We start from the raw sequence: 15,674 nt of genomic DNA on the forward strand, positions 1-15,674 counted from the left end.
GTTAAAGTTGTTGGATATTCTCAGATTTGTGCATAAAAACAAATAGAATAATAGAAGGTTTTCTTGAGGCCCTCGCTTGTGGTACTTTGGCACTTGCATCGGTGCAGTAGTCCTTATATTTCCCATACTTGTATCGGTTGGCCTTTGTCTCTGGGTGAGTGTTGTTCTCCAAAGATATTTCATAAAGTAAACTTCACTGGAAACGTACTAACTTCATATTTCCACCTGAAACTTGACACTGCTCTGGCTGCTCTCCACACACCGTCTGTCTTTGTTTCTTTATCTTTTCAGGGGAGTTTTCAGCATTTAAATAAATGGCGGCAGATACCAGCAGTCCATCCCTCGTCACTCCTCAACAGTCTTGTGTCCCTGCGGTGGATTCATTCATTACTGGGAAAAAAAAGAAAAAGGAAAAAAAAAATACGCCGTTTTCTTCCTCCGTCACCTCGAAGAAGGCAGCCTCACTAACAAGAAGCCGTCCATTGGGCAGACGGCAGCAACACACACAAACTAATCAGAAAAGACGGAACAACAACAAAGCGAAGACAAAGATATCCGTACCAAACCGCTTTGAGGAAGACGTGGAAGTAATCGCCTTGCCTGATGGATCCAAGTTGACCCACGGAGGAAAACCATTTAAAGGAGAGCTTTGGATGCGAGTTGTCCAGTTGCTGTTGTGCCGGTGAGGAGGAGCTGGGCGTTAGCCGTGCTGCTGAGCAGAGAACGGGCCTGCGGACCGAGAGGAGGCTTCACGCCGTCAGCTGCTGGAAGGCGTTGGCGCTTCCCTGGGATGGGCTGGAGGAGAAGGATTCTGAAGGACGATGACTTGAAAGAGAAATCTGCTTGTATTTTTTCCATTTGTGTTTTCCATTTTAGCTAGCAGCTGCTGGGAATACTTTCTGTCTTGGATCTTTTAGCCGTTTTTTGTTTTCGGTGTTTATGGAGTTTGTCTCCAACATGGCAGCTGCTCTCTGCCAGCGAGGCTCTCTCTGGGTTTAATGGCAGGACAGCAAAAGATCTGCACCTCAACCATGTTCTCCATTCCACTTTAAAAGCTTTCCCCCTTTCAAAGGATATTGTGGTCATGTGACAAGCAGCAGAAATGATTGTCTCCAAGGTAACATCAGGTCATGTTCACAGACAGCCGAAGGTTTCAGCTGGACCTGCTCGTGGGGTACGGCCTCTCCGAGCTCTCAACTTGTTCTGTGACATTTTCAGCGTTTCTTTGCTTCTCATCGTTTTCACAGATTGTTTTTCACACTAAGTGCACGTCGTGGCGTTGCTTTCTTTTCTTCCTGTGGGACCACGAAGCTTTAACGTTGCACTCGGCTCACGCAGACATGTTACTGGCTGCAGCTCGTGGGCGCTGGGCTGCAGAGTTACCTGCTGTTGATCAAGAGTTCTGCGGCTTTGAAAGTTCTGGAAATGTCCTTTAATCCCACCTTTTACATTCTCTGTACTTCTTCATGTTATTCCAGGTTTAGATTTGTGTTCTGCTCTTTGTTTGCCTTCTTCCTGTACAGGCAGGCCTGCACATATTGACTTATTTATGTGAATTTTTTATGGGTTTATTTTCAGGCTTCTTTTTTTTTTTTACAACCCTTGTTTTAGTCATGTGACTCATATTTGCACTTTGATGGATTGAAGCGAACGAGTGACTCGCCTTTTTGTTTTTGTTTCTTTGTTTCTAATGTAAGAAAAATGTGAGCGAGCAGATGGCTCAGACTTCCAGTGAAGCTGTCCTCCGCAGGTGCAGGACTGTAAATATTCATTCGAGGACCGTGTGACGAGCCTGCAGACCTGCCGGCGTACCGCAGTGACGAGGCTCCTGGCCTCACCTCGTGGACGGAGAGCGCGCGGCTAGTTGACGTGTCAGACCGAGCGCCGACAGGGCGGGTCTTCGCATCCATGTGTGTCTTTCTAATACGAATGATGGAAACAGACGTTACCCGTCACCTCCATGGCTTCCTTTCCAGTGAGTTTGTATTTTTAACGTTGTTTCAGTCGCCACATCGTGAGATGATCTGCTTTAGAAAATCTAACTAAACCGGCGCTGTCACGTAGCCAACAAACGTTAGATTCAAAGTATCTGCAGAAAAAGAGAACCTACCAGGCTTCAGCCCACAGCACCGTGGGCTCAGCTGGGGTCTTACTCCACATGAGTGGCACACGGAGCTGAGGGGGTCGTGGAGTCTGCGAGACAAACTGTTGCTGTATAAATGTCCACCGGCTGTCGGGGTCGCTATCTGCTGTCTGTTTTTGTACGGCTGCACGTGTGGGCTTTGTTTGTTTCCCAGTTTATTACAGAGAGACCGCGTTGTTGTCACCACTTCAACTTGCTGGACGCTGCCTTTAGTAAAGTCAGGCACCGACTAAACGTGAGCAAAGAGCCAGTGACTGCAGACGAATTGAAAGCCTTGATCTGATAAAAGTGAAAGCTTTTCTTGCTGTGGTTACACTGGACGTGCAGGTGGCTGTTTGCTAACACATCAGCCACAAGCAAAGCTGCAGGGACATATCAGGGTGCATCGCTGAACGCAGCATTCGTGACTGAACGTTGTAGTTACGTCATCAATTCAAGGATTATGGAATTCTTCTGACAGCTCTGAGCATGCACAGTATCGTCCAGCGTCACATCTCAGAGCGAGAAACTGGTTCGATTGAAAGGTTCGAATTCAGTGTCCGGCGCTCAAAACTTCCAGAAGCCCAGAACCAATCGCCGATCAGTAACGAGCGTTTATTTACCCGTACCCGCCTCCGTCTGCCGCTTTTAGAGATGATACGTAGAGGTCATGTTGGCCTTTTTATTAAATTACATATCGTCCTGTCACTGGGGAGGTTTTGCTGCTCCCCACGGCTCCCTAAAGCTTTGCCCACAGCTGCCATTTTCTCCAGAGGACTCTTAAAGTCTCCTGTGCAGGTGATTGTGTCACCAGAGCGATCACTGCTGACAGTGTCGTGAAGATGATGAAGAAGCTCTACTGTCAGTGAAACCAAACTTGGGTACCCACAGAGGAGGACGAGGTCCGTCTGAATGCTCCAGTTATCAGTTTGAAGCTTCGTCACGCTGCACAAACAAAGACGTGGACGGGTAACGTCAGCAGTGGTTGCCTTTGAGTCTCGTGGATGGTGCGTTGCGTTACATAAGCTAAAAAGTTACTTTGCTTCCACAGTCCTACATTTCTTACAGAGGCACTAAAATCTGACTTTTTACAACTTTCCACTCGTCTTGTTCACATGATGCACAGGAGCTGCGTCTCACGGTCTTGTTCGGTCACACAGAAGTGAAACTGTCCAAAGTTTGGATGGAAAAGTTCTGAGTTCACGTTGACTTAAAGCACCAGAGATATCGGGCCATGGAGGTGCTGATGAAGACCGAGTGATGCGGCACCTGGAGTTGTGAGCTATTTCTGAGCTTAGCCTCACCAAACCGAGCACACAGCCGCCTTCCACAGGCAGTGTTAACATCCTGCCGTCTGCAGAGCTGGGATCGGCTCACGTGATTGAATTCAAGGAAGGAAATTGACGTGTTTTTCAAGAGTGCTCCGTTGGTTTTCCTTGGAGATGGTTATTTTCTATAGGAATACCATGTACATCTGCTCTAGCTTCATAGATCCTGCAGGAGCAAACACTGGACTCTCCGTCTCATGCAGCGCTTTCCGTTAGCCGCCTTCTTCTACTTTCACGTTCCTTTCTTCTTAAACATTCCCTCCCTCACTCCTTGCCTGCACCTTAAACCCAACAATTCCTTTCAACCGAGTACTATCATGTAAAACTTTAGATTTGTTTGGTTTTTTTCACCTGTAAATATTGTACAAAGGAAATACTGTCAGTTTGCTAGGAGGCATGGAGACAACAACTGTACAAACAAAGTACAACACGTTCAAAATAAAGTCACAAAGATTAAAAGACATTTTCATAGGCAAACAAATGTTTGAGTGTAAAAATATTTAAGGGTGTATCATACAGAGAAAGAGCTTAATGTATTTGTTGTGAATATAAAAAACTGATATATTAAAGAAATGCATGAAAACTTTACCTGGTTTTCTGTGTGTGATGTGCCGGAGTCGAGTTGTGCTGTGACATCCACAAGGTGGCAGCGTGATCATGACTGTACATCCCGTTCCACAGAGATCAGAGAGCAATACCAAATCATAAGAACCTTTCATCAATGCATTACTTGACCTGTGAAGTCCATAAATGCACATGAATGAAAACTTGGAGCCTCAGCCAGCAGCTGCAGATCAGCATCTCTGAGAAATCACTTGTTCAAAATGATTCAACCCTTTTCCTAAAGCTCCGCCTTCATTTTCAGTTAATATTTTTAATACACAATAAATATGGACAGTAAGTGTGGTTCTCAGAAGGCCATGACTCTACGATGCATTCCTGTACCTGTACCTGAGCTCGACATTAAACTTCTGCATCACTAATATGGATCCATAAAACCCTGATGAACATTTTTCTGCAGAATAATTACTTCTACGTTTGATGCTTTGAGAAAAAAATTGATAATAATACACAGTCTGTGTGCTGTGGTGTGTTTTACAAAAGGAAAGGTGCTGAAAAATCTCCATCTCATTACTCAACACTGTGAGCTAATGCTACATCTTTTCACAAATGTAGAATTAATATTATGTTGCAATTCTTCAGGCAGAGAGGAGTGCAACCAGGTGAAGATGTTCATGCAGAGTACAGCTAGTTCCAGGTTTAACCCCCTTTTGTTGTTCCACCACATCCCAGTGACCGTGAGGGCCATCTGAGTACAGTGACCTCATTGTCATGTTAATGAAACGAGATAATTTGAGATTTCGATTGTTTTGCTGCCGATAGACTCATTAGATCAACTCCAGGCCTCGAGGGCCGATGTCCTGCAGGGTTTAGATGTGTCAGCTGATTCAAATGACCTCCTCAACATGTCCTGAGGTTCTCCAGAGGCCTGGTAATGTGTGTGTGTTGACTCAGGGTGAGATCTAAAACCTGCAGGACACCGGCCCTCGAGGCCTGGAGTTGGACACCCCTGCTGTAGATACTTGCATTAACAGGTGTACATAATAAATTTGTTGGTGAGTCTATAAAAAAGACAAAGCACAAAATGATGAAAATGGTGCGTTTCAGTCAGTTCAGCTCTGGAGGGAAAGTTCATGGATCCAGTGACATGTTGGTGGGACAGCGGAGGATACTGGGACAGTGAGAGCTCATGATGTGCTGTGGTGAGCCTTAATGGCAGCAGTCGAAAGAAGAAATGTGTAAACAGAGTTAGGAGTGACTGTAGTTCAGGAGGAAGAACAGGTCATTACTAATTGGAAGGTTGGGGGTTTGATTCCAGTCTGAATGCCTTATCCTTGGGCAAGATACTAATGTGTGAATGTTAGAAAAGATGGAGGGAGGGGTTCGAGTTGATGGGGTAATCTCCGATTGCCTTTCTTGTAAACGTCGTAGAACAACAGTGTCGCACATCGCCGACCAGCGACCACGACTCGTATCTGTGTCCATAAAATGATTCTCTTCCCTCCAACCCTCTGCACGTCCACTTCACTCTTCCCTTCATAAACCTCTGAGATCTTCCCCTTTTCCTCCCAGTACCTCCATAATACATATCTTCTTATATATCCACCTCACCTCAGCCTAACTTTCTCCTGCCTGCCCAGCCTGAGCCGTTCCTTTAATAATAATGGATTGCATTATCGCGCCATCGGCCCCTCTGGCCAACACCAGTAGGCGGTAGGTGAAGTGTCTTACCCAAGGACACAACGACCAGGACAGCAGGGGGCGGGGGGGTTAACCTTCCGGTTACAGATGAGCTTCCCAACCCAACAATGAGTTACTCATTTCTAATCCTGCCCATCCTGCTCACTCACAATGAAAATCTTAACATCTTCAGCTCTGCCTCCTGTCTTTTTGTCAGTGTTTCCAAACTGTACATCATAGCAGGTCTCGCTAACACTGACTGAAGACAAACCGCCACCTTCTGTAGTGACAGCAGTTGAGAGGAGCTCATTACCTCCAGACGTGTGGTGCCACAGAGCGGGAACCCAAGTCAAGTCCTGCCCCTGAGAAGTACAGATAGCTGACAACTAAGGGAAACTGCTGATTGTGCCTGGGTGGTGTGTTGCATGGCTGCATCACCGATGACTAATCCCGGCACTCTTCTGAACAAACTTGGCCCGGACATCAAGTTGTTCAATGATGAATCAGCTGCAAAAGTGAAGCCGTTCCTCTGTTTCAGAGACTTTGAGAGATGCCTTCATTTCATCTCTCCTCGACTTTTGTCTTTACTCTGGTGTCAGTCTGTCATCAGTTAGCCGACTGCAGCTGGTCCAAAACGCTGCAGCACAGTTACTGACTGGCCACATATCTCCTGTACCAGCATCCTTACACTGGCTGCCAGTTAGTTTTCAAATTGATTTTAAGATTTTGTTATTCATTTTTAAGGCGCTGCACGGGTCAGCAACCTCATACCTTTCTGATCTTTTGAATTGGTACACTCCTGCAAGATCACTGAGGTCTGCAGATCAAATGCTCCTGGCTGTCCCGAGTTCCAGATTAAAGCACAGAGGAGATCGAGCCTTTGCCGTGACCGCTCCTTCACCTCAGGACCTCCCCAACATTGGACACTTTCACAACCCGTCTGAAAACCCACTTTTATTTTTCAGCTTTTAAATCAGAATGAGTTTGTTCTACTTTTATTTGCCTTATTTCTTACTCAAATCTTCTCATTTTATGCTTCTTTTCTTAAATTCTGTCACATCTTCCTTTGTTTTTATCTCTTTTGATTGTCTTAAATGTACAGACCTTTGGTCAAACGTTGTTGTTTTAAATGTGCTGTATAAATAAATTTGACTTTGACTAATAATAACAACTCATAATTAACTGCAGAGTGATGTACAAATACATAGCGAGTGAGGGGGGAAAAAAACAAAGTGAGTGAAGAAGAAACACTGATGGGAATCCCCAGCAGCCTCGACCCACTGAAGCATAACTAAGGGAGGATTCGGGGTCAGCTGACCCAGCCCATAACTATATGCTTTAACTCTAATCTTTAAGGCTCTGCCTCCCATTCTACTTTTAAATACTCTAGAAACCACAGGTAAACCCACAGTCTGCGAAATGCTTCCAGTTTCATTTCTGGCGGCAGACTGCTTCTCACATCTGTACTTCACATCTGTCCACAGCGACATCTGCTCACGCTCCCTCACCTGTCTGGACCAGGAGGTAAGACTGGAAGTAACAGAGAGCTGCGGCCGTTTTTTAAATTTGCAAGTAAGATTTTGAATGTTTGTTTGTTTTTTCTTTATTGCAAAACAAAAAAACAAACAAAACAACAACAAGAACCAGAGAACTGTGAGAAAGTTTAGTTAGTGTAAGTTAATCTAACGGAGACATCGTTTCGATAATAAAATGCCAAATAAATCTGTTAAATCACATTTGGTACAGTTAGTGAGCTGGGTGTGGTTCACTCGTGTCAGGAAATCAGACGTTATGGTGCTGTGGTTGTGCCATGTGACGCCACACTGTGGTGTTCGCGTTGTTTCTTTGTTTCTTTTTTCAGTCTCTCTAAATCTATCATCTTTTCCAAAGTGAACATTTAGATTTGGATGCATTCAGATTTGCTTGTTGAACAAACTGAAGCAAAATGTATTTTCACAGATTTGAACTTTCGGAATCAATAAAACAGAAACGAGACGAGTGAGCGATGTTTTTGGTTTTTTCAGCTCCGATGTTGCGCCAAAAACTGATTTCCAAGTTCTCCGTGTGTTTTTATGTGTAACATCTTTACGTATGTTGGTCAATGAGCAGAGTTTACAAAGGGTTATATATAGAATTTTAAAAAAATTACCTTTTTTTCAAGTATCTTTATAACTTTGTGTTATTGTACCTACATTATAACCAATCCGGTCCTTTTTGTCCACTTAAAGTATGTTTAACGAACCATTGTAATATTTGTGTGTTTCTGCTGTCCTCTTGGCCAGATTACCTTTTTTAAAAAGACATTTTTAATGTCAACGAGGTTTTTTCTTTTACTGGATAAATAAAGGATATATTAAAGTCACGGCCAAAAACTTCTACCTTGTTACAGAAATGTTGTTTGTGGCTCAAGATGACTTGATATCATTCACGAGGGATTTGACACGTTTCACATATTATAGACCAACAAGGTATTTATAGCAGTTTCAATACGAGCAATCAGTTTTTGGCAAAAACCGGAAATCAGTTTTGGCACAACACGGCAAAAGAAACTTTAGTCTGACTGGCAGGGTTTAGATCTCAACCTGGCTCAACAAACCTAAATCACATGATTAGTTCATTAACAGGCCTCTGGAGAACTTCAAGACATGCTGAGGAGGTCATTTAGCCGTTTAAATCAGCTGTGTTGGATGCAGGACACCGGCCCTCGAGGTCTGGAGTTCGACACATGTGTTATAAACTATGGCGTTATTTTTGTGCCTCTATTCCGAGCGCACGTTAAAAAATGCAAGCGCAAATGTTGCATTTTGAGAATAAATTTATTTTTCGCGAAGAAAAGTTTAATTTGAGCGAACAAAATTCCTTCCTGCGTGCAAGAAATGTATTTCACTGTTTGCAATTATCCACATACACGCACAATAACAGCCGCTCTCGCTCAGATCTCTGTTCTGTGCTCACAGACATCTGCGGACCTGCTCTCAGTGTGTCGTGCGCGCTCACGACATCTCTGCACACCCTGTGTTTGTGCCACAAAACCAACCAATCACAGACTTGGATACAATAATTCTGATTGGCTGTTACGGTCTCCAATCAGCTCGCTAGCTACTGCATTCCGGAAGCACGGTCCAGAATGTAGCTAAAGCCAGTGGAGTGGTTTGGTTTAAACTAGATTAAAAACCAATAACAGTATAAAAAAATATATATTTAAAATAAAATAATGAAACATACTAACCGAAAATGGATTCTTGAAGTGTGAAATTATCAAACAATTTTGATGATAAAAAAAAAATGCAGATAATTAAAAATCTTTGTGTGTGAATTTGATTCAGTGCACTACACTGAGACCTAAGAAGGGTGTTATTAAATAGCTCTCCAGAGGCATATGAATTATTGTAGTGCTTATTAAAAGGAATGAGGCAAAGAAACTGCACTTCTTTGTTTTTAATTATGGAAATATGACTCAATGCAGTGGGGGGCAGTAATTGTGGATGTGTTTTCATTGACTCCACAGATTAAACTGACTCAGCTCAGAAGATCATTTTTCCATCATGAATGCCAAGCTAACCAAAAGCAGGCAGAGAGCCATCTGCTCTGAGCTGGGGAGAGTCAGGCTGCAGCTGCTGTACAAGGCCGGCGTCCACGGCTTCACTGGTGCAGCATTTCACCAACAATGTGACCACCGCTCTCCCACTGTGTCCGTGGGCTACAACAACTCTGGTTTTGTGTTTGGAGGCTACACCAAACAACCTTTTAATCAGTCTGGAGGGTTTGTGAATGATGATAAAGCTTTTCTTTTTACCTTCACTGGGGAGCAGCTCCTCAAGTATCCCGTCACTGGTCCTGGAAATGCAGTGAAAATGATCGGAAACTCTGGACCTCATTTTGGAGAAGCACTGGTTCTTGTCCATGGAAGCAAGCCAGTAGCGTACAGCAGTCCAGGAAATTATTACAACTTCACTGCTGCAGAGATGCATGGCAATGATCTCAACCTGACGGAGTGTGAAGTCTACCAAGTGGAGGGTAAGTCCAGTAGTATGGTTACCGGCCGTCTGCAAAATTTATCCCAAACATAAAATAATTTTTAGTAATAATAATAATAATAATAATAACAGGTATCACAAGTTATATTCTTGCCCTCTAACAGGGCTCTAATCATTCCTTCCACCCCCTCCACCCAAATTGAACACGTGGTTAAGAAAATAGATTTCATCACAAGCTCATCCAACCAAAATACTGATGACTTTATTGCACGGCAAAGGAGTCCATCTTTGATCTGTCTATCCACAATATTCAAGAGTATTAGTTGAATTTTAAGGAAACCTGCGAACATTTGCCCCAAACTGCATTCAAGGTCAAGGTCACATTTACCGTTTTGTGATGGATCGTGAGCCGGATGAGCAGCACTGATGTCCTGCTTTGTTTTTGCTCTTGAACAGAAAGCACTGAACTTGAGAGGCCATGGAGGACGATAGTGTGGGAGTCTGAGTAAGTGTGACGGAGCCACCGTCCTGACTGTGCTGCTAATATTTATTACTTTTGTACAACACACTGATCTACAAGCAGCTGGAGGAATATGTTAATCAGTTGGCTGCAATGATATGATATTATATATACTGACACATATTACAGTTGCTGCAAAAGTTCTCCATCTCCTCGTTTGTGCAGGAAGAGGGAGGAGCTGGTTGAGAGCATTAAGAGCTACAAACCCACAGTCAGCTCTGTGACCCAGGCTCGGGTTTTGCTCATCGGACCAGTCGGAGCTGGAAAGTCCAGCTTCTTTAACTCTGTCAACTCTGTATTCAGAGGCCACGTCACCAGCCAGGCCATATCTGGCTCCTCCTCCACCAGCCTCACCACACAGGTGATTGATTATTGTGACTGATTTCTGTGGTCCCCTTTCTGCCCGCTGTGGTCTAATCGCTTTGTGTCCAACAGTTTCGCTCGTACTCTGTGAAAGCCGGGCGTGAAGGGAAACCTCTGCCGATAATCTTGTGCGATACCATGGGGCTGGAGGAGAGCAAAGGGGCGGGGCTTGACATTGATGACCTGAACAGCATCCTCAAAGGTCACCTGCCAGACTGTTATCAGGTGCTGCATTACATCAGCAGGACACTGAATGTATGAAACAGAGATTTGTCAGCAGTCGGCTCAAACCGTGTCTCCGTTTCTCCTCTAGTTCAACCCTTCAGCTCCTCTGCATCCTGAGGCCCACGGCTATCACAAGTCTCCTGGACTCAAAGACAAGATCCACTGCGTGGTTTATGTCATTGATAGCTGTAAGATCTCCATCATGTCCACGGGGCTGGAGGAGAAACTGGACGCCATCCGCAGAAAGGTCAACTTAATGGGTCAGTAGAGCCAAGTGCAATCATTATAGCTGTTTTCCTTCTGAATCTCAACACAACATACAGATACAGCCACTCAAAGCTGCTACTTTCAGCCAGAGGTCAGCAGGCCGACTGTTAGTTCTCAGCCACCACTCAGCCGCTGGGAGTCCCGCCTCCTTTCTGCCATAAACACGCCCCTTTCACTCAATTGCAGAGATGGCGCTTTCTTCAAATAAACTTTGACTTGGATAGTTAGGTATAGGATGAGTCTTTACCTTATAATATAGATTAAATAATAAATACATAAATAACACTGAATTGAAATTCAACCCTTTTTATAGCTTTGGTTGTAAACCTCTTCACCCGTTACTTCATGGATAAAACTTTACAGTCACACTCAGATATTTTACACTGAAAATCACCAAAACTGTTTCCAGTAAACAGATTTTCATTCATCCATTTCAATCTAATTTAATAAATCGATACAATTTTAAAGGAAATGAAATACAGAAAAATAATATTCTTCCTCACAGATCCCAGACCAGATGTGGAGGTCATTTCTGTGACTGGTAGAGCTTCATTTTGTCATTTATTCTGTTGTTTGCTACTTCTTCAGACCTCGGTTTGATTTATAAGCATGTTCTTCATTATTTCTGTCAGGCTGCAACTAAATATTTTTAATTTATTCTTTAAATTCTTAAATTGTGTAAAAGTCTCGAGCAACTCATAATTTCTATATTTTGAGTTTATTATGAGTTTCATGAAGACTGGGAAGAGATCTTTGGAATGTGGGACAGGACTGAGCAAACAGAAGTAACCTCATGCTGCCTTCCCAAAATTAGACATTAGAAGACTACCAGATAAATGCAGTCTATACTACTATGTGAATTCCATAAATGTAAGCTTTTCCTAATTAATATTCAGTTTTTGTTGTTTCTGTTGAAACCTTCCATTTGTTTCAACGAGGAGAATAAATGGTCTCACAGTTACATCAAGATTTTAAAAAAGACCAATATTCGGATGTCCGATTTTTTATGAACGCAGCTCTGCGCTGAAACTGTCGAGCAAACCCTGATAAATTAAACGGGCGTGTTCCGGCTTGTCAGATCTTCCCACCCAGTAGAAATTAGTCCTGCATATTTTTAAGTTACACTCTGCTACAAAGTTAACATCGTGTTACAACGTTTAACAACAGTTTTAGTAACATACTAAACGGCGTACATTTAAAAACTACATTTGAAAAGTAATTTAAAAATCCAAAAATATTTTGTGATTCATTTTATTAAAAGAGAAACCCATCAGTGGCGTTCAGGGCTGCTGCTCGTCTCCGTGATCGTTAAGAGTTTGAACGCAAACGAAGCACGAAAATGAGAAAGGCAAAAATCTGTCGTTTGAACTTCACAAAGTTAGAAAAAATCCAAAGTAAATGGTTGTTTTGTAACAGTGTTGTGGAAATGACCTTCCTGCTCATTTGTTTCCAGGTATTCCTCAGCTGGTGCTCCTCACTAAAGTAGATGAAGCCTGCCCACTGGTGAAAGAGGATGTGAGAAACATTTACAAGAGTGGCTACATTAAGGAGATGGTGAGGATGGTTCTACAGGGAAAACAACGTTTTTTAGTAAATACAAATAACTTTGAACATGGTAGAATGAGCCTTTTCTTGTACACTGTGGTACAGATGCAGGAGGTCGGCTCCCGGCTCGGCGTGCCGTTGTCCTGCATCATTCCAGTGAAGAATTACAGCGAGGAGTTGGAGGTGGACACTGACTGTGACATCTTGTTGCTCAGAGCCGTCATTCAGATGCTTCGCTTTGTTGATAATTACTTTGACGAGCTCAGTGACCGAATGAGCAACATGCAAACCAAAGAGTAAGAAGAATTTAAAGTGGTTCATTTACCTCCAGGTGACCCTGCACAGTGCTAGTTTACTGGGTTACCGGGAAGGCAGGAAAGCTTCTTTCTATTTTTGTTTTTCATGAAGCAATCTTTTTAATTAAAACTGACATAAAAACATCAAACAAGTATTTACTTAAATAAATTCTATCAGCTGAATCTAAACCAATCAAGTAAATTTCACTTCACCAGTTTACACTAAATGTAACATTTTACATTTACATTGTACTTGTGTAACAAAATTACACAGAAAATCAGAAGAAAACAATGACATCAAAGGTGTAGTTTATGCATTCCTGTTTGGAAAAAGAAAAAGTTGCTCGGCTTATTTAGTGGGCTCATTCATGACAGATTTGACAATCTAAAATATTATTTTGTGATTTTTCAGTCAAGAAAAAAAAACATTATTGTACTTTTAAAACATGTCTTATCAGAACAGTTGTACTTTGCTGTTGACTCGTCCATATTGTTCTGGTGTTAACATGTACATTTTCAGCACTCCCTCAGTTTTTGCCTGCTGCACTATACGGACACACGTGTTGGACCAAAGCTCTTAATCTTTGAATTCAGGTGTATAAAATCAAGCATCTAGCCGTGCAGTCTGCCTCTACCAACATCTGTGGAAGAGTGAGTTACAGTCTAGGTCTAAAGAGCTCGAGTGTGATACTGTGTATGTGACATTTCACACTTTACTGTGTAATATAATTATATATAAAAAAAAAGATTTGTTTGCAAAAATGATACAAAACCTGTGTTGACAGACCTGCAGCAAACTCTGGTTTCTGATCCTGATGTTTGTCACAGAGTTTGCGGGTTGTTGTTTGTAATCAAACTTCGACGTTTTACAATGAAGCACAAAATTACTGTAAGTCAGATACACAAAATCCAATCCGGCCTACACTTCCTGGTTGATGAGAGTCCTGAACACATGCCTGGACACTTGGAGCACCCCCTATTGGTATATTTGATGTACTCCTCCTCACACGTTGACGCATCAGTTTTTATTCAGCAGCGCACTCTGGTGGCAATGCAACAAAAGTTGTCGCTTTGGTCCACAAAAAGCTTAAAAGGCAATGAAACTTGTTACACATCTCAAATGTGATAATTGCAATTGTTAAGAGGCAGAGTCTTGGTAATCGCATATCTGCATTGGCAGTTGAACCGCGGGTTCAATTTCCCGACAGGGCGCCATGAGCTGCTGGATAGCGTAGTGATAAGACTACACGCCTCTGGAGCGGGAGTCGTGAGTTCAACTCCCACCTGGGTGTCTGTATCCAGTAACTAGGCACAACACACATGCTACGGCAAGGGGGAGCCAGGACGCCGGGTCAGGGGGGAGATATCACCACCCCCACGCGACATTGGGTACCAAGGTACGGATTCATGGAAGGACGAGGCCCTGCACGGCAGATAGAGGAGTTTTTATTCAACAGCCTGTTGTCATAACTGCACCCCAATGCTGTCATGTATATGTGCCACCTACTGGCAACAGGAGTCATGTCAAGTCATGAAATATTAATCTGTGGTTCCACCAGGGTGTGCCCCGCCTCTCGCCCTATGACATCCGGGATAGGCCCGAACACCTCCGCCTTCTCGACAAGGATAAGCACGGACGGATGGAGCCTCTAGCCGGACAGGTCCACAATAACACGTCACATGAGTGTTCTTGACATCACGGGACCTGCGGAACTGTTTCGATGTTCAAAAAGCCAGTTAGAGATGAGATGGTGTCACATGTAAATGCTTTTTGTCATTTTGTGAGATTTGTTTCTTATGCTTCGTTTAAGTTACCGGTGATCATGGTCGTTCGAGTCTTTGATTCCTATTTCTACTTCCTGGTTGTTCGAGTGGTTTAGATGTTTCAGTTTTGCACTGTCTGTGCCTTTATATTATCATCATCATCATCATTGTTTAGAAGTGTTTGCAGGCTGTCCCTCTGCTCCTGTCCTCTCTTCTGTGAATGCTTGAGACCGAGTCTGTGAGTTAGGGATCTGCAACAATCAAAGGTTGTTGAGCATTTTGGCTTCAGTTGTCGTGAATCGCACAGGTTCCACTTTCCGCGTGAACTCTGTCGTGATGATACACTGAGGATTTCCTGTAAACTTGTTTTTCAAATAGAAATTTCAGTAAGTTTAATATTCAGTTAGGGTTTATATGTTCTCTGACTGGTAACTGACCATTTATGACTTAAAAGGACAAAGTTACATCATTTTAAATATGAGGATCATTTGAATAAATCAGTAACTGCCTGAAGTCTAAAACCCACGGCCATCAAATGTTGCATTTGGGCTTCAGATGTTTTCTGCTGAGTGTAACTGGTAAACTCTCTTCATCCATTGTTTGTGACGTTTTTCTAAATCATGGAAATAATTCTGCCATCATCAAACCCACTTTTTGCATCAGGGTCTTTTTGGGTCTCACAAAAAGAAAAGCAGTGAAAAGGCACCAAACACAAGTTCTAAACTTGGAAAAACTTCAGATATTTTGTCTGTTTAATTTGTCATGAGATAAAGATAAAAATGGCTGCAACTTACAAACAGTCAGAGTTTGTAAAATTCTTTAAATTTCAGCTGAAAGTCTGATTTGATGATTTCAAATCCACAGAGGTGAAATCTGTGTCATTGTCTGAACACTGATTGGTTCAAATGCCAAAACAACATCTGGAGTTTAGTTTGAATAAGTGACCCAGCATGCACTATGTTTGGGAATACACAAGTAGTTGCTCAAATGACTTTGGAACAATATGAAGTTTTGTGAGTCTACATT

The 15,674-nt window shown here is 42.8% G+C and overlaps 2 protein-coding genes across 3 annotated transcripts in view; both read left to right on the forward strand.

Annotated features, from left to right (window-relative positions):
- Nucleotides 1-4,038, forward strand: part of braf (B-Raf proto-oncogene, serine/threonine kinase) — a 32,250-nt gene extending 28,212 nt beyond the window's left edge. For both annotated transcript variants that reach the window (XM_063460139.1, XM_063460137.1), the window contains one exon: nucleotides 292-4,038. In XM_063460139.1, the coding sequence (XP_063316209.1) occupies nucleotides 292-314 (23 nt within the window). In that variant the 3' untranslated portion in view covers nucleotides 315-4,038. The remainder of the gene's footprint in view (nucleotides 1-291) is intronic.
- Nucleotides 4,039-7,109: 3,071 nt separating this feature from the next.
- On the forward strand, nucleotides 7,110-15,405 carry LOC134646598 (interferon-induced protein 44-like). The gene is made up of 9 exons (XM_063500422.1): nucleotides 7,110-7,215; nucleotides 9,200-9,708; nucleotides 10,125-10,173; nucleotides 10,354-10,549; nucleotides 10,624-10,776; nucleotides 10,865-11,036; nucleotides 12,497-12,597; nucleotides 12,694-12,884; nucleotides 14,444-15,405. Exons 2-9 carry the CDS (start codon nucleotides 9,237-9,239, stop codon nucleotides 14,535-14,537), a joined length of 1,428 nt encoding a protein of 475 aa, XP_063356492.1. The 5' UTR covers nucleotides 7,110-7,215; nucleotides 9,200-9,236; the 3' UTR covers nucleotides 14,538-15,405.
- The last annotated feature ends 269 nt before the right edge of the window (nucleotides 15,406-15,674 follow it).

This window comes from Pelmatolapia mariae, linkage group LG17 (genome assembly GCF_036321145.2).
Source record: "Pelmatolapia mariae isolate MD_Pm_ZW linkage group LG17, Pm_UMD_F_2, whole genome shotgun sequence".
NCBI classification, from domain to species: Eukaryota; Metazoa; Chordata; class Actinopteri; order Cichliformes; family Cichlidae; genus Pelmatolapia; species Pelmatolapia mariae.

Bases quoted from the DNA above. Each gene is read 5' to 3' on its own strand.
- LOC134646598 (XM_063500422.1), top strand. From the start codon at position 9,237: ATGAATGCCAAGCTAACCAAAAGCAGGCAGAGAGCCATCTGCTCTGAG. The intron at 10,174-10,353 runs GTAAGTGTGACG...TCGTTTGTGCAG, and splicing joins ACGATAGTGTGGGAGTCTGA to GAAGAGGGAGGAGCTGGTTG. The intron at 12,885-14,443 runs GTAAGAAGAATT...TGGTTCCACCAG, and splicing joins AGCAACATGCAAACCAAAGA to GGTGTGCCCCGCCTCTCGCC.